General features: G+C 36.4%; 1 protein-coding gene across 1 annotated transcript; it reads left to right on the forward strand.

Annotated features, from left to right (window-relative positions):
• The first annotated feature begins 314 nt into the window (after nt 1-314).
• MEMO1 (mediator of cell motility 1) lies at nt 315-14829 on the forward strand. Its single transcript, XM_003203987.3, has 8 exons — nt 315-442; nt 2091-2159; nt 4084-4196; nt 5533-5644; nt 6103-6245; nt 7387-7463; nt 12593-12697; nt 13877-14829. Exons 1-8 carry the CDS (start codon nt 321-323, stop codon nt 14006-14008), a joined length of 873 nt encoding a protein of 290 aa, XP_003204035.1. The 5' UTR covers nt 315-320; the 3' UTR covers nt 14009-14829.
• Nucleotides 14830-17766: the final 2937 nt, after the last annotated feature.

Raw genomic sequence — 17766 nt, forward strand, 5'->3', positions numbered from 1 at the left:
CACCATCTTTCAGTATTGGTTTTTCTTGGCATATGTTGTCTTGTTACTTCTGAATTCTGTGAATATGATTACTGGAAGAATAAATAATCTACTGAGCTCCCTTTTGAGATCAGTAGCCATGCTTTCTAATGATGTGCATCTATCCAGAGAGCATGTGGATGTAGAATAAATTGACTTCAAGGACTGGAAGTCTGAAACTTCTCTAGTGCAAACTTGAACATTACAGGCATGCTGGTTTTTACACTTCCTTTTTCTGGACTGAGGCACAGGCCTTGAAGTTTAAGATTACTTTAAATGTTGATTATGGAGGTGTTCTAGATATGTATATTATGGCTTCAGTATTTCCTTATGTCTTCATAGGACCCCAGCTGAATGCACAACTTGAAGGCTGGCTTTCTCAAGTACAGTCCACAAAGAGACCTGCTAGAGCCATTATTGCACCGTAAGTTTGAAGAGTATTTTTAGTGTATATAATATTTGGTTTGCTAAACGCATACTTATTCTGAGTGATTTTTGAAAACTGGGGAAGTCTTGACTGTAGCTGAAAGGAATGTCATGTGGTTTCTAAATAATATTTAGAAAACGAAGTGGAAGTAGCATAGACCCATGATCATCTTGGTATATGGTCAGTTCTGTTTTGCAGATGGATTGAAGGAATAATCTTTTCCTTATGATCCACTAAGATAAGAGGTAGAGTGGTAGCCTAAGATGATGACTCAGTGCAGTTATAGCATTGAACAGCCATGCATGTATTTATTTTTGAAGTCAACAAAGAGAAAACAACTTTGCAAAGCTAAAACTGCATTGAAATATTTTCCAGCAGCCAAAAATGGTTTGCTTTTGTTGAGTGTTTTTTTGGTGTGTTTTATTTGTTTTGGTCTACAGGAGAAACAAGCATCATCTAAGTTATTTAGGTAGAACTAAATTTAATGACAATAAATGACAATAGTGAAGCTATTAATATATATATTAATTATATATATATATATATAAAATCTTATATTAATATTACATATTAATATAATTAATATGTTTATAATTATGTGTATAATTAATATTAATATTACATATTAATATAAGAAAGGTATGTTGATTATTCCAATTAGTTGTGAGTAGGAAGGAAACACTAGAAAATGCACCTTAATTCACTTCTTGTATTTCCTGTTGTATCATAGTGTTAACATAATGTTAGAAGTATTTCATAATTTCCTCCATGGATTCAGTACTATTGTCCCAAGTCTGCCATGCTCTTTTCTGGAGAAAGGCTTTCTAGCTGCAGCTTAGATAACCTGAATTCTTTTTCCAGAATTGCTGGAGATACTTCTGTGGCCTTGCTGAATTCTTTCATTCACCTATGCCTTTGTTTTGACGTCTCTAATGTGGAATATGGCTAATAAAATTTTTGTCAAGGACAGAAAAACTTGCATCAGAGGGAACCTTTTGAAGGCTCTGTTAACCTTGCTGATTCACTCTGTCTCCCTTTCATCTGCCTAGTCTGCAGTAGTGTACCCTTTTGAAGTAAAATCCAGGGATAATTTCGAGGATAACTTGCTCCAGATACCATCTGTGTATATGCTTCATGCTGCATTCCACTCCCTGTTGCTGAGGATGGAGTTCATCATTGACCGAATATTTTTATTCTCCCTGCTGTTGTAACACAGTCTGCTTTTGCCAGATTCTTCTACTGTCCTCCATGTTCAGTTATATGTATCTGGTTAGGAAAGCTTCCTCCAACATTGTATTATTTCCATGTCTAGTGGCTGCACTCTCAGCATTGCTATGAGCTTCTGATAGTATGCAGTTGTACAGTGGATTTACTTTATCTTTTATAAATAATGAAAGGTGCTTTGATTAAGGAAGCCTACTTAATGTTTACTGCTAGCTCTTTTACAAATACATCATGCACACATTCAGTATTGGAATAGTGCTCTTCAGCTGTTCCATGAGATGATTTGGGGATTATTCTTGCTATTTCTAGTTTTTAGGGAATAAAAATGCTAGTATTTCATAGCAATATAAATATTATGAAATATTATGTGTGTTTTACAAAAATGTTAAACGTAGTTAACACTGTTTAACTTGATTTACAGCCATGCAGGATATACCTATTGTGGATCTTGTGCAGCGCATGCTTACAAGCAAGTAGATCCTAATATTACGTAAGTATTGAACTCTTTTTTTAGAAATCTTACAATGAGGTCTATGCAGTACTTCTTGTTCTCCTTTTTTTTTTTTTTTTTTTGTCTTTTATACATTCATCTTCTACTTTTTAAACCTCACGGTGCTCAAATTGTTTGAATCGTAGAAAAAAAAATGTGGTATTGTTGAGGAAGAACATGTAAAGCAGTATTTTAAAAAACTTGGAGATTTATTGACAGCTACATTTCTAGCAGGGAGGTGTAAAAGGTGTTCTTTTAACAAATAATAATATGAAATTTGCTTTACTGCTCAATGTTCCATTGCTTTTCTAAGAGTCTGAGCTATTATGTATCTTACTGGTCATAGGGTATCTTTGTTTCTGTTTTATTTTTTGTGGGATATTTTGTTTGCTTTTAAGTATACTGAAGTATTTGATCACAATTCTGCATTGGTTTTTCAGTGCAGGATTATGGGCTGAATGCTACCAGGATTCTCTTCTGCTGTGGAGAAAAAGTAACCATTGCATGTATATAATAATTAAAGTTAGTGAAAGTTACTTGTTATAATAGTTTTAAATGGACTTGTGTTACTAATGGCACAGGCTCAAAAATAAAACCCCAAAATTTAAAAACAAAAAACAAAAACAAAACAAAAAAAATACCAACAACAAACTATTCCCACTGTAGTCTGTCTTCATCTGAAAATATGAAGAGATTTTATTCTAGAAAAAAAATGTAGTTCTTGCCTATTTTGACAGCAACATTTGTTCAATGAGAATCTTAAAACATCTCCAGTATTTACTCACTGTATGGATCTTGCAATGTAGTCTAAAAATTGGCTCTATCAGTTGCTTATGAGATAAATGTCATATTCCCAAAGACAATGTTAGCATACACTTTAAGCTATTGTAAACAAAATGAAGATAACTTAGTCTGCCAGAGAACTGATTTCTCTAAAACTAAATCAAGTTGCATTCCCCAGGTTCAGTGATACAGTGAGTTAATTGAACTTTCTGGATCACTTGCTGTTTTATTGCATGGGATGTCTAGAATTCACTAGAGTGTAATTAATCTTTCAACTGAACTATTGCACATTTAGATTTTTCTGTTTGTATGAGCTTTGTAAACAGCTATAGTATTTTAGTATTGCTCTTATTTCACATGCAAGAAAGAAGAAATGAAAATCTTTTAATGTCTTCACCACTTTAGTTCAGTGCAGAAATATCATGTGATCCTGATTCTGAAAAGCTGAATTTCCTGTAGATTTTTCTGAAGTTCTGTGGCAGGAGAGCTCGTAACAGTTAAGCAAGAGCCAGGAACTGATGACTTCATGAAATATCTTGATGATGGGTGAAAGATGGCAATATCAGCTGAAGCTATGAGCGTGTAGATCCAAATCCCTGTTTTTAATGCAGCAACTGGACAAATACACCATTTGAGATTAGCTTAAAGTGGAATTTGGTAAAACTTGAAGCAAAGGCTCATCAAGTAAGCTATTGAACAGCTCTGAATAGATGATAAATCTATAATCCTCATTTGAGAGTGCATACCTGTAATTGTTGACGGTGTATAACTGAAGGTTGAGTTAGATTTTTCAATTCACTCCTTGGACCTAAGGGCTATAATGTATAATTCTGCCTTCAGATAATTCCAGTCAGTTGCTAGTTGATTAGTGTTGGTATATAATCTGTTTAAGAGGTTTAAAGCTACGTGAAGCATTACTGCACCGGTCTTATGATTGTTTCTGAGTAACTGAGTGAGGCCGGATCAGGGATTGATCTGTGGTCTGATTCATAATAGAATAAAACTCTGCTGTTAACCACCAGGTAACTGCTGAAAGTATCACTTCGTATGTCAGCATTTTTATTAAACTTATCACTCTAAAACAAGTCTCTGTACAATTGCTGTTGTCTAAATTCTGGGCCTTTTTTGTTGATTGTTGTAGCCGAAAAATTTTCATTCTTGGGCCTTCCCATCACGTGCCCCTTTCCCGATGTGCACTTTCCAGTGTGGACATTTATAGAACACCTCTGTACGATCTCCGAATTGACCAAAAGAGTAAGTGTGCAATAGAGCTTACTTGCTGTTGACTGCTGGGGCTTTAGAATTAGCTGTGGCAGTGCAGTGCAGTGGACCCTTGTGGTGATGGGCACATCATTGCTTTTTTGTGGCATACAAATGTGAAACTTTTTACTCCAATGAGAGCTAACTTCTTGATGATCCTGGTGGTTGCAGGCACTAATATATTAAGATCACTGTCTTTTGCTCTTATGTGTGAACAATTCTCAGTCTTTATTTAAATAATCTTTGTCAGTATGAGTTTGTGCCTCTTGACAAATCTTAAAAAGCAATCACAAAATTAACAATTGTTACATTAAATTAATAGCCCCTCCATATGCATGCTCCAGCATTCTCTGAAGTATCCTATCTGCAAAAAACACAGTGCTTTAGTTGAGTGTATTTCTAATAAAGGAACAAAAAAACTACCTTTATTTGGATGCTCTATTGCATGTGACTGTTTTTTACATTGGTGCAGTACTTACAGGACTTAGTGTTAGTACATGAAAGACTGGTCTTTGAGAGTAAGTTTAAAGATGCAGTGAAGATGGCTTTGATATTCTCAGTTGTGTATGTTTCAAAATGTATCTAAACTATACAGTATCTAATTAGCTATCTAATGCTAATTAGCCAATTTTATGTTGCTGTCTCATTATCACTGATTAACCAAGCTAGTTCAGGCTTCCTGCGTGGTGCCTGCAAAAGCTTCCTTAGGTGCCAAATATTTCAGGTTTTGCAGAATGCATTTATGTAATGGAGGATGAGGCAGTGCTCTACGGCAGACTACCCACCGAGTAGAGTTTTCAAATGCAGAGATCACTGTTTGCGTACCACCAAGTTCACTTAGGAGAATGAAAGTTAACTTAGAAGGTGTGGGTTACTTACTCAGATTTTGCTCTCTCTAGACCTCGTAATTCAGTAGCAGTAGTAGTAATACATCCAGCAATGGCTCAGCTGGTCAACTTTTAAAAAATAAATAAATATATGATGGTATAGTTTGAGAAAATAGGAGTTGAAAGACTAGGCAGCTGCATGTATGTTTTCTTATGTTCTACTATGCTATGAAGTTTTATTATTAGATCTTGTAGCATAACTGAAAATCTCTATACTAACAAGGTGACTGATTTAACACACCTTTATTCCGTGAATTAAATAGTTTATGACTTGAACATAATTTTAATCTTAAATTTATGTAGAAATCAAGTAGTTGAAGTTGACAGCTCTTGGAGACAAGTAATTTGATTTACTAGGCTTATTTCTGTTAATGGTGCGCTATATTTTGCTTTATTGTTTGTGTATGGGGAAGAATGACATAAATATTTTTGATTCATTTCAGTTTATGGAGAACTGTGGAAGACCGGAATGTTTGAGCGTATGTCTTTACAGACAGATGAAGATGAACACAGTATTGAAATGCATTTGCCTTATACTGCTAAAGCCATGGAAAGGTACTAGGGCTAATTACTTCTCGTACAAGAATATACATGATGTGCATTAAAATGCAGTTGAGACATTTAAGGTACAGACGGAAGAAGTAATACTCTTTGTAGGGATTTTCCTACCATAGTTCCCATCTCTCAATGAAAACCTTGGGGAGGAGGGGTCAGAGACGAGTATTATTTGCTTGGAAAAATAGTCTACATTTGAACATTTTTGCTTATTGGTTTCAATGTGTCTTTTCATTTTCCTAGTATTTCTATTTTGCAGCAAAAATGCTGTTTTGGGGAGGGGTTTGTATTCTGAAACTGAAGTGGTTTCAGGTTTTAAAACAACTTAGGAGTGTGATCTTATCAAGTGTACTAGAGCTCGAAAACATCCTTTTAAAACATTCTGTAAATTGTTAGCAAGTCCTAAAACACCTTAAGATGTCAGTTAAATTACAGCTGTTTTTTCTTTTGCTTACAAGCCATAAGGATGAGTTTACTATTATTCCTGTGTTGGTCGGAGCACTGAGTGAGGCAAAAGAGCAGGAATTTGGAAAACTCTTCAGTAAATACCTAGCTGATCCTAGTAACCTCTTTGTGGTTTCTTCTGACTTTTGCCACTGGGGTAAGTTTCACATCTCTCCATGACAGCAGTATGGTTAATATTTTGTATTTACTTCTTTAAAAATGTCTTTCATTAAGCACGTTTTGACATTTTAACTTTTGGTAAATGTATATTTGAAACTTAAATATGTAAAGCAAAAAAAAAAAAGTTGGAGCAATAGACAAAAATGAAATGATATATTTTTCAGTGTAGCAAAGAAGTGGTGAAGAAATATGGGTTTATAAATGTCTTTTCACTTGCAATGAAATGTCTGAAGTTTCTTGCGCTTTTTTTTTTATACTCTTAAACATCTCAAAGGATATTGCAAAACTAACTAGTTTACAATTCACTGGACATGACAACATCCCTTTGGAAATAAGTTTTGTGTATTCTATTGCTGGGTAAGTTAGCAAATGGAGTATTTATGCCAACTCAGCAGAGTTATCCGTGTTCATGGTGACAGAACTAGATAGATTCCAGAAGCCTTGATATCTGTCATTCTGCTTTAATGCTTTGTTTTCCCTTTACTGTAACAATTGTTGGAAAGGGGGACTGCTTCACAAAGATGTTTTATGTTACACAACAGACCTTCTTCCCTTTTATTCATGGTCATCTTCGGTCACCTTATGTAACCAAGTTCATGTTTTACTCATCTTTGAACTGTGGAATAGGTGGAGCTGTAGAAGAGTGACCTGTGTTCAGCTGTGGCCGATGAGCCATCTAGAACTGTTTAATTGAATTATCATGAGCTTTTTCTTGTAACCTTATTTACAGTGGGTATTATTGTGTGAGCAGTAGTAGCTTGACTCCAGAGTTGACCTTTTTTTCTGAAGAATAGCGAAAAGAAATGTTACTTTACATGTAAACTTACAGAAATTGAGTCCAAGGCATTAACAGGCCGTTACTAAGTGATACTGCAGTGTCAGTTCTACAGAACAGGTTTTTCTTTTCAAGTATAGCTGCTCTTCTCTTAAGTTCTTTTGCTTGGCTTCTGGGCTGCTTCTGTGGTAGCCCTAAAATTTTCTCAGTGAAGCTAAAAGGTGTAAAGCAAATGAAGAGTACTACTTACAGGTATTACGGTTTCAATTAGTTTGTAAGTACTAGGGAGTGTGTTAGCTACAAATTTTCCCTTTTTTATTTTATACATGATTTTTGTTTCAAGGTCAGAGGTTCCGTTACAGTTACTATGATGAATCCCAAGGAGAAATTTATAGATCCATTGAGCACCTAGATAAAATGGTAAGTTTTCAGATTTGGTGGAACTAACAAGTTTCTCCTGTACTTTACATTACTGTGAACACGTCGGAAACTTCTCTAACAAAGTGTTACAGGTTGGCTATTTAATTGAATGTTTACTTTTCCTTTGCTTACCAGAGAAAGAACTTAGCTGTGGTTTTTACTAATATCTTCTGTTTTACTGAGTGTGCACGGTACATTGTATGTGTAATCTAATAAGCATATTTTATGAGAACACATGCATGTTTACTTACTTAGAGTTCCCCCAGTGAATTCCTGTCCATGTACCTTCTTATGCCTATGAAAAACAGTAAAAATTATTAAATATTGTGGTAGTTCAGACTTGATAGTTATGATACCTGCATATTGAAACAACTTTGTGATCTTCATGATTGTATTAATGGTTTCAGCATCATTCATTAAGAAGGGGAAAGGTAGGGGATTGTGCTCTTGAGGTAAACAGAAGTCCCTGTTTCCTGGGGGAGCAGTCTTACCTCTCTTCTACTCTGTAACAGTTGATGGGGGAAAAATGCTAGACCATACTTTGTTCTAGGTTTGGCAAATGGTTGGAATGTAAGTGAAATACACAAGAGATTATAATGCCAATTTTGTTACATCTTCTTTGCAATCATAGGAGCCAAACATTTCCTTTTAAAATTGGAAAAAAAAAAAAAAGTGTTAATGCTCAAAATAACATTTAACTCACAGAGTAAAAGTAATTTTCCTGGAAACACAGCTTCAAAATTCAACTAAAAATATTGGATCATTTCTGCGACTTCATAAATCTGTTGGAAGAGGCAGCTATTGTTATTTAAGGAACATTCACTTATCTTTTTTTACTTCTGTCTGAAATAAGTACAATAAGAAATATGTTGGAGAGAGCTCTGGACTTTTTTTCTTTGTGTATCTATATTGATGTCTTTGGTTTTCACCAATCGTTGCTGGAATAGAAGCAGTAAATTTGCCTTCACTCAATTTTTACTAATTCCTATTGTCAGTTGAGAGATTTCTCTGTGTAGAGTCCCAGAACTTGCAGCTCTGCCTATTTTTATAGGAGAGAAGTGCATTAACAAACATAGTTTCCTCTTGCTTATTTCTGTGGAAAAAGGCTGGACTTTGGAATTTAATTACTTTTGATGAATATGCTGTTTTGGGCTGTTTCTTTTTGTAGTTACTCAGCCAAAAAGAAATGACATTTTTGTAGCTCTGGTGAAATTGATGTCTACTGTACACAGTGTAGTGACTTGAAAAGTACTGTCTTTGCCTTAATTTTAATTGGAAAACTAAGCATGCTTGTGGCAGTATACTTTTTTGCCTGCTGGTTCATATCATGCATATGTGAACACATAATTCCATAATAAGACTCCATGTTCAAACTTGATATAGAGTGATGTTTTTAGCGATTTTAGGGAATTTCTTTCTAGCAGTAGGACGTTAAGCACAGCACCACAAAGATTTGCCTGTCGTATTCTTCCAGCTTTTTGGATGAGTCTACTCAATTTTATATGCTCCATTCAGTTACTACTTTTTTGTTTGTTTTTATCTCAAGTGTTGAATTTTTTCATGTCATTTGGTGTGCTGAAGAGACTACTGCTATTACTTCTGGGCCTCTCCATAGAGAAAATAGCATGAAGTTAGAGACAAAACTGTTCTAAAAGCAGCAGAGATGTCACCCTTTGCGATTGCTGACCCAATAAAATTATTGCTAGCTAAGGGCAATAATTTTACAATTACTTACTAGCCAGCAAAGCAGCAGACTTTTCCAGACTTTGTAAGCAGGAAAGTATTCTGTGTTGAGATAAAACGACTTTTCTTTAGAAGTAGCCTTATGGAAAAACTGTGATCTTAGTTGGACTTCACCTTAGGCGTATGTGTGTGACTTTCCTAGCTAGTGTATAAACAATCCTAACCATTCCGGGCATTAGAGCTTTCCCAACCTCTTAATCACTGTGAGAAATTTCATTTACCGTGATTCTGTTAAAGACTTGAGACTCAGGCATAGAAGATACAGAGTTGTAAATATTGCTGGACAAATGTCAGTTTCTCCACAGCAACTCTTAATATGCCCATTCTGTTGCCTTGCAGTGTGATCACTGAAAGGGGCTCCACACCCTCCTCTTTAACAGGGGTACCTTTGGGAAGAAGCCTCAAATGGAGAGTTGTAATTAAGCAGCGGATGTACTGTGCTGTCTTTGTATATCATAACCTGATACTTGCCTGCTTCTTAAATAAGAGCAGAGGAGTATTAATGCATCACTGAAGAGTAATTATTCTTTGATTGTGGCTGAGCAGGAAATTCAGACCAAGCATTCCAACCTTCTCTGCCAGATTGTTCGCTTTGTATCTATTTATGAAATAAATGGATAGGATTCTGTTACTCTGAATACTGAAAGGGGAGCTGTTCAGTAACAGCCAGCTGTCTTTGTGGAGAAGCAGTGCACAGCATGGCTGGCTTTTGAAGTGGTTTTTGCCAACCACTCCAGTGTGATAGTACCTTCCAGAGAGCTCCAACCTGAGAAGTCTTTTTAGCTTAGGTGTCATGCAAGACTATGACTTTCTGCCTGACTGACCACCTCTTCAGTCTCTGCTGTGCCCAGCCATTAATTTTTCTGTTTATCTCCTAGTCTGAGTGACACTGGTGAACAAGCAGAGCTGGACTGACTAGTGCTGAGACCAAGTTTATTTCTGCTTCCCTAAGTGTGATAATGGTGGTTAAGTGTGCTTAATTACATTACATACACCATGCTAGGTTATTGTAGATGCCGTTTATCATGTCTGGTTAACTGATATATGCTGTAATGTCTATGTGATAAACTGTAAAACTTTGTAATGGTTTACATTTTGTCATATATTTTAATTCAGCTGAGCAAGGTTTAGAACAGTTATTCCAAATGCTGAAAGTTTCTGACTAGCTTCATATTTCTTCCTAGAACAAACAAAGCATCACCTGATTTAAGTATTTCTTTTGCTTCTCAAAGCCATTTTAGATGAAGAACCAAGCTTGGTTCTGCCACAATTCTTAAATTTGAAAGTTTGGAATGTTCAGTGCTGCAGAATGCTGGTAGGATAGTTGTTACTGCTGATCTCCAATGGATTATATCAACTCTATAATGTATGAAGCTCTGTTAGTATTTGCTGGGATGAACTGTGTAGCTCTAAATGCTTGCAGAGCTGATTTGTGCATGGAAATAAGCTTATGAGGTATTCTTATAAATCCTCATTGATTCACTTGAGACATGCTCAAATGCCCGTGCACAGTATGTCCTAGTGATTTATGGCTATAAAGTGAGCCTCTGGTGAGCAGCCTTTTTTTTTAAGTAGTTTGTTAATGGATGAAATATGTTCTTTTGAACTCATTCAGTATCTGGTTCTGCTGTCTTTAGTATATTGACATGTACAATTCAGCAGTAAATGCATGATTTGAGTACATGCTTCTTAAACTTCTTAGAAATGCAATGGTATCTGTAATCATTGCTACTTAAAGAGAAGCTGCCTTTGTTTCTGGCATTTGTTTAAGTTCTGTGGATCTAGAGTGTCAGTAACAGCTGTGATTGCCAGCCAGAGGTCTGAACACCTTCTCTGTCACACTAGAAGAACTGGGCTCTTGCCAGCAGTTAGGCAGTATAGTTTGGTTTTATTTTTCTGTAAAGTTAATCTTTTTATGAAATTTTCTTATGTCTGTTTTTAATTAAAATTCCACAAAGGTGATGCTTATGATTGCTGTTTTCTAATCCTCCCCTGATGCTTGTGGGAACCTCCAGCTCCTTCATTCTAGGCTATGATCCAGTCTGAATAATTAGTATATCTGCCAGATCAGCCAACACCCTTACAGAGTATTGAAGAGGTTTCACTCCTGACATGGAAATTTCAGACAGACTTCTTGCATCATGATTTCTGCTTTTATCACTTATGCTTCACAAAATCAGGGGAAATGGTTGGGAAACAGAGACAGAAGAAATCTTTGGAGAAATTATCTCTCTTCTCCCTTTTTAATGTAGCTTTCTTATATAAAATTCCCATTGTTCCCATGCAAAGTGTATGCATTTCTTCTGGTCTCTGAGGTAAAACTTCCTGCTTCTTCAACTACAATTAAGAGGCACAGCTATGTGTCTTACTGATTAGTAAGTGTCTTGGGCTCATTTGCCTGGTGAACAGAATTAATCATCTCCAGAGGGAGGAAAAACAGCAGAGGATGGATTCTGGTGTAGCCAAAATAACAAAACTGTGATGAAACCCAGACATCAGTGGTGTTAGACCTGCTATGAACTACTTTCATCATGTATGATTTGCTGTTTGGAGATAGGAAAAGAGTAGGCTGTATGTGCAGTTGCAAGTTTCCATTTGCTTTTGAGAATGCAAATATTTGCATACATGGGAGGTTTTGTTTTCCTTGCAAGTGTTAGCTTTCCTAGTAGATCCCATGTCATCATGAGTCTCATTGTGGTTGGAAAGGAGTGTATTAATGTGATGGCCCTGTGGAATATGGAAGCATGGTCTCCTGGCTCTTAGGGTTCTGTGGTGTCCCAGCTTGCCAGTGCTTTAGGCATATTCTGGATCTGATTTAATGCTCTGAGCAGATGGCACTCCTGTGCCCAGATCAACTGCCTTGTTTGTATGCTTGATGTGTCTAGGAAACATCAGTCTTGCTTTGTGCTTGATTTGCGCATGTGTAATTTGTCTAGAGGTTTTTAACATCCAGAAGTCCCAGGAAAGTGCTCTGTCTTGGAAGACTGTTAACATAGAGAAGAGATGGAGGAGAAACTTCTTCCTACTTTGCTTTTTTAATAACTGTGTCTGCTTACTGCAGTACAAAATCCTATGAAAGCAGGGATCCTTGGAGGTGGGAGTCAACTGGTCTGTGAGAGGAGCACTTTTAATGTGAACTTCATTGATACCTGTAAGGATAGTATCGCAGATCTTTGGGTCATTGACAGATTTGGAAGAGTTCCTGCCTTTGTAATTTAAGGGCTGGCGGCAAGGAAGCTGCAAACTAGACCCTCAAATGCTGAGATTCCCTCAATAGAAAGTAGAGCACATGAGGAGTAAAAATCCTGTATGTTCATGATCAGGTGATTACACAGACACCTGCTTATGAATGTGTGAAATAATCATTGCTATCAATTCTTTTTCAGGGTATGAACATTATAGAGCAGCTAGATCCTGTATCTTTTAGCAATTACTTGAAGAAATACCATAATACAATATGTGGAAGACATCCTATTGGCGTATTATTAAATGTAAGTAACTTCTGATCTGTTAAAGTTTAACATTTAGCAACATATTTGCATTTGTTTTAAATGTAATATTACTGAAGTATTCCTTAGCTCCAAAATGGCAAGTCCTGAATTAATTTGTTTTTCCAAGCATTCTCAATTTGGTCTCCAATTTCCCTGTCTTGCTCATAGACAAATGTTCTTACAAAGCCTGAGGTTTTCAATTGCCTGAGGGAGATGAGGTACCATGATCCTTTTGAATTTCAATGAAATAGTCATTCACTTTCTCTTGGCACTTTAAAATAAAATCCATCTCTGTGAAGAAGTATATTCTTATTCTTCTGAATCTTACTTACAAATGCGCTTTGTGTATATTCTTTCTCAGTATTGCATTTAGCTAGCTATTGTGAATGCCTTGTGATGTGTGACAACATTGTTTTTGCAAATATGATGCAAGGCACTTCTGTAAGAATGAGCGCAGTGCACTGTTAACTCATAAATTTATGACAATTAGAGTTCAGCTTAACGGTATTTTATACTTTTTTTTTTTTGCTTTGATGCAATGCAGGCATAAACCTGCTTTAACTTATTTGTTTAAATTGGGTCACAGCTGCTTCGCTGATGGAGTGCTGTGGATTTATCATAATGCTTGAGTGAATCTCACTGTATTTTTTTAATACAACTTAAATCTAAAATGTAAGGCTTGCTAACCTTTTTACAAGGGAAAACATAATTCCCTGGAAATGTAGTCTGTGTAGAGCATCTAGAAGAGTCTTTTAAAGTGTGGTCTACAGAAGTTCATATGAACAATATCAATACTTGGAGATGCGAGGTATCAAAATTCAGTATTATGGCTTGACTGCATAAGTATCCAACTCAGCCTCAAATAATGAGTTTTGCAATGAGTCTGGGCTATACTCTTTTAGTTTGCTTTTGCCAGTTGTCACAAAAAGTATTTCTGTTCTTTTTCTACAGTGGAAAAACGCGTCTAAAAAGTGTTAACAATTTTTTTAATTGTCTGAATAAATTCCTCATAGAGGTGAAAGTGGTTTGCAAAGGATCTATTTTGAAAGGTTGTTTGGTATTGCTTTATAGACCTGCATGGATGTATGTAGTACATTGGGGGGCAAGAGCCCTCAAGGGGCTGAGGAAAGAACTGAGGTTTGATCCTTGGTTGTTTTTTTTTTTTTTCCCTCTCTCCAGGCTATCAATGAGCTCCAGAAGAATGGAATGAATATGAGCTTTTCATTTTTGAATTACGCTCAATCAAGCCAGTGTCGAAACTGGCAAGACAGCTCAGTGAGTTACGCAGCTGGAGCACTTATGGTTCACTGAACTGCTGAATGCTCAGGGATGGCACCTGCACACACTCTGTATACGGGGTCCCAGCCTAGCCCTTACAAAGATACAGTCCCTGGTCTTTGGGTATACTGAAACCTCAAACTAATAGAACTTTCTTCTTTTCTAGTAGGTGTAGTCCTTCCTTAGTTTCAACTCATTTAAAAATGCTTTCTCGTTTAGGACAACGGAAGGAAGAGTGGTATCAAAACATTTTGTGATTTTTAGGAAAGATAATAGCTGTGAAGGCATGGGTGGCAGACAGTCCTTACAAATGCGACATGTAAAGCATTTACCATATCCTAAATTTGCACTCTTTGCAGACCTGTGCACATGTACTCAGCTTTCAGAATAGTTTTGCAAGTTGTAAATGGGGAAAAAAAAAGGAGTGGAAGCTTTTTAATAAAAGGAAAAAAGGAAAACAACGCATTTATAAATGATCCTGTATTAGAATATAATAAAACTCCAGTATAGTCAGTTACTACCCGTGATGTACAACAGATATCTTCTATTTTAGTTGCTAATAAAGGGCTACACAAACCAAAATAGTCTGATTTAAACTTATTGCTTTGTGTTCTGTATGTGGCTGCTTGTCATTAACATCCTTTATCCTTAGTTCTTTGCTTGAAATTCAGCCATTCTGTAAAATACTTTAGAATGTATTTTATATTCAACATTTGTTATGCTTATTTCATTTACAGATTTTTATCTTAAACCTGCACCGAGTTCAGCTGTGCGAAAGAATTTTTAAAAACTTGTGTTTTAATTGTTTTACAGAATTACACCTTTTAATATGTGGTACAAATTTGTATCAGAAATGCTTTTAATGACTTTTTTTCTTGGTTTGATTATTGTAGGGGAATGAATGCAGTATTTTTATTTTAAGTGACTTAAACTGAAAACAAGCAGCTTAAAATGATAGTTTTTAGAGTATCTGTGAAGCATTCATAGGCCACAGAAGCCATACAGTGGTATGCTCAAGCAATTATTCCTCAAGGATTTAACTGGGAGGGGAAGGTAAGGTTTCTCTCCTCTGTCCTGCACCCTCCTCTCCTCCCTTTTTTTTTTTTTGGCTCTTTCACTGAGGGTTGAGTTCCTTCATGTTCTTTAAACAACAACGTATCTTATGAGTTCTCGAACTTTCTGCCAAAATAATGATATAATTGTTTGAATTGTTATTATTCCTGAAGGTTTCCTTTCATTCTAATAAGAAATGCAAAATAGAATGGCAGTTCTGGCTCATTATCTAAATGGAGATTTCATTCACTGATATTTGACCTGTTGTCAAGCAAACTCCTGTTATGTTTAGCTTTCCCGGGTAATGGAGGGGAATTTAAGAATTCAATTTAGATTATCTTGGAAAGCTGTGGGGATTGCTGCGTGCAGTCTTCACCTGAAAGCATAGCAAATGTCCTGAGTTTTCAGAAGTGGGGGAGGGGGAACAAAAACCTCACAGCCAGCAACAAAAAATAACCTTTGCAATATTCCTTTTGCAAACATGCCTTGCTTGCACCACTTCTATTTTCCTTATCACAGTTGACCACCATTTTAATAACAACAGATGAACGCTCCATTTACAGAATGAACTGCTTTGCAGATGTTCAGAATCCATCACAAATGCTGAACTTCCTTGCTTTGTTCTTTTAGTTGCCTTATTGCTCTGCCTTGTTCTTGAAAATTCTCAGCAGCAGACAGGTCAAACAATTTTCAGACTGCTTTTGACACAGCAGCAAGGAGGCTGTGCAAGTAAAACTGAGTTGGTAGCCAGTCTTTATAAATACATGTCTGACTGTGCCTTATTAAAAAAATAATTTCAAAAGTTTTTTTTGTTTTTAATCTTTGTTGAATACGAGTTTTAATTAGGACTCAGGTTTCTTTCAGTCTTAATGCCAAATCCTTAACGTCATTATTGAAGCACATAGTTAACTGGAACAGTTAAGCATGTACTTTCTCCCTAAGGTAAACCTAGTAATAGCTTCTGAATACAAATGCCTAAGTTGCATCTTAGTTCTGTAAGATATTGTTAATAAAAACAAAACATATCTGGAAGAGCTTCAAGGAAACTGGTCAGCCATTTTGCTCAGTGCAATGTTTTGAAGTATCTTACAGTGAAAGCACTTCACATGTAAACTGTGTAATGTATTTCAAAATAAAGTTTCTAATTAAAATGGGACTTTCTTTGCCTACTAATACCAGCACTGACAATTCAGAAGCCCACTCATAGGCATTTAAACTTTGTGAAGTATGCTCTAACTGGAAAAAGATTTATATCTTTTTCAGTATTAACTATTTGTGAAATCAAATGTATCAATCTGATTTCAAAGAACTCAGTTTTTTGGGTCCTGACTTCTGGTGGGGTTGGAGGGAGCTGACTTGACCACTCAAGTTTCCTGGTGTATCTGTTTAAAATGTCAGAAGGAAAAGCAACTAAAAATAACAACAAACTGCTGAAAAGATCTTGCCTGAAGACTGCGGTTTCCACAGTTAGCTTTACTGTACATGTTGTTTTCACTCAAATCCACATTTAAACATAGCATTTTGAGACAAAGATTATCTGCTTTATGCAATAGTGTATGTCCACAGACCACCAAGTCATTTCTGTGGAGGCCTCTCTTTGCACAGAATTTGACCACTCTTCTGGTGCAATGAATACATCCAGAGAAGCGATTTGACAATTTCAAATTTCGGCAAGCTAGAAATGTATTTGATTCATGAAAGCATTGATCAAAATAATTGTTTTTCTGTTTTCATGCTGTTTACAGTAGAGCTTTATGGACTTGTTTTTAAAATATTGTCTTTAGAAGGTGTTTTAAAACACTGTCTACTTATTTCCTGATTTTTCAGCTCCGCATTGTTGGCATTGAAATGGAGCAGTACTTCTTCCCCAGCCTACATTTTGGTGTAGATGTACGGTGTGTTGTGTTAAGTTTGGGCAGTGAGGGCAGCAAGAGCCTGCTGCAGTCTGATGTTGGCACATGCACACTCCTGGTCCTTTGGTACTTGTCTTCAGTGGTTGGTGCAAGGTTCTCATTTCATAATGTGTTCTTTCCATTTATTGTCAGAAGAAAAATGTTCTTTCCTGCATCAAGAGAAGCTGTGCCCCTGGTATGTGATCTGCTGCCAGAAATAGCCCAAACTACTCATAGAATGCTTGTGGAGAATTTGTCTGGAGTCCCTTGCACAGTGACTTGCCCTATTTCTGTGAGAAACTTGCTGAAGTTGAGCCTTCAGCTGGCCTGTGATAGGATCTCATCGTGACGGAGCACTGGATCCAGTTTACTATTCCTTAGATATGTGGGATGTTTTTTGCTTGGGCATACAGTACAGCCAGGTGGCCTCTTCAATAGGTGGTTGCAAAACTTTGTAGCTTGGAACTGGTGTGTAGGAATGAGCTGGCTGTAGTCTGTCAGTAATGCAAAATCAGTTGCATTTTAATTAACTGTAGAGCTTTTTCTTCTCTCAAGATTATTTCTCTTACTTGATTTTATCCAATTCTGAGAACAATTTGTCCATGCACACAACTGGCATTTCCAGATTCCTGGTGTTGTTTGAGGTTGTCTTACTCCAGCACGAGTTGCAAACTTAGTATTTGCCTCTTTCTTGCATGTCTGGGTACCCGTTTGGTCTAAGCACTCCTTAGTGCAAGGTTCACGATGCCTCTCCTGTTACACCCTGGGAATGAAAATGCCATAGTAATGATATAGCTAAATTTAGAGAGATGACTATCAGTTTACTTGCTCGCTTTTTTTTTTTTT

The sequence above is a fragment of the Meleagris gallopavo genome, chromosome 2 (genome assembly GCF_000146605.3).
Source record: "Meleagris gallopavo isolate NT-WF06-2002-E0010 breed Aviagen turkey brand Nicholas breeding stock chromosome 2, Turkey_5.1, whole genome shotgun sequence".
NCBI lineage: Eukaryota > Metazoa > Chordata > Aves > Galliformes > Phasianidae > Meleagris > Meleagris gallopavo.

Bases quoted from the DNA above. Each gene is read 5' to 3' on its own strand.
- MEMO1 (XM_003203987.3), top strand. From the start codon at position 321: ATGTATATTATGGCTTCAGTATTTCCTTATGTCTTCATAGGACCCCAG. The intron at 4,197-5,532 runs GTAAGTGTGCAA...GATTCATTTCAG, and splicing joins TCTCCGAATTGACCAAAAGA to TTTATGGAGAACTGTGGAAG. The intron at 5,645-6,102 runs GTACTAGGGCTA...TTTGCTTACAAG, and splicing joins ACTGCTAAAGCCATGGAAAG to CCATAAGGATGAGTTTACTA.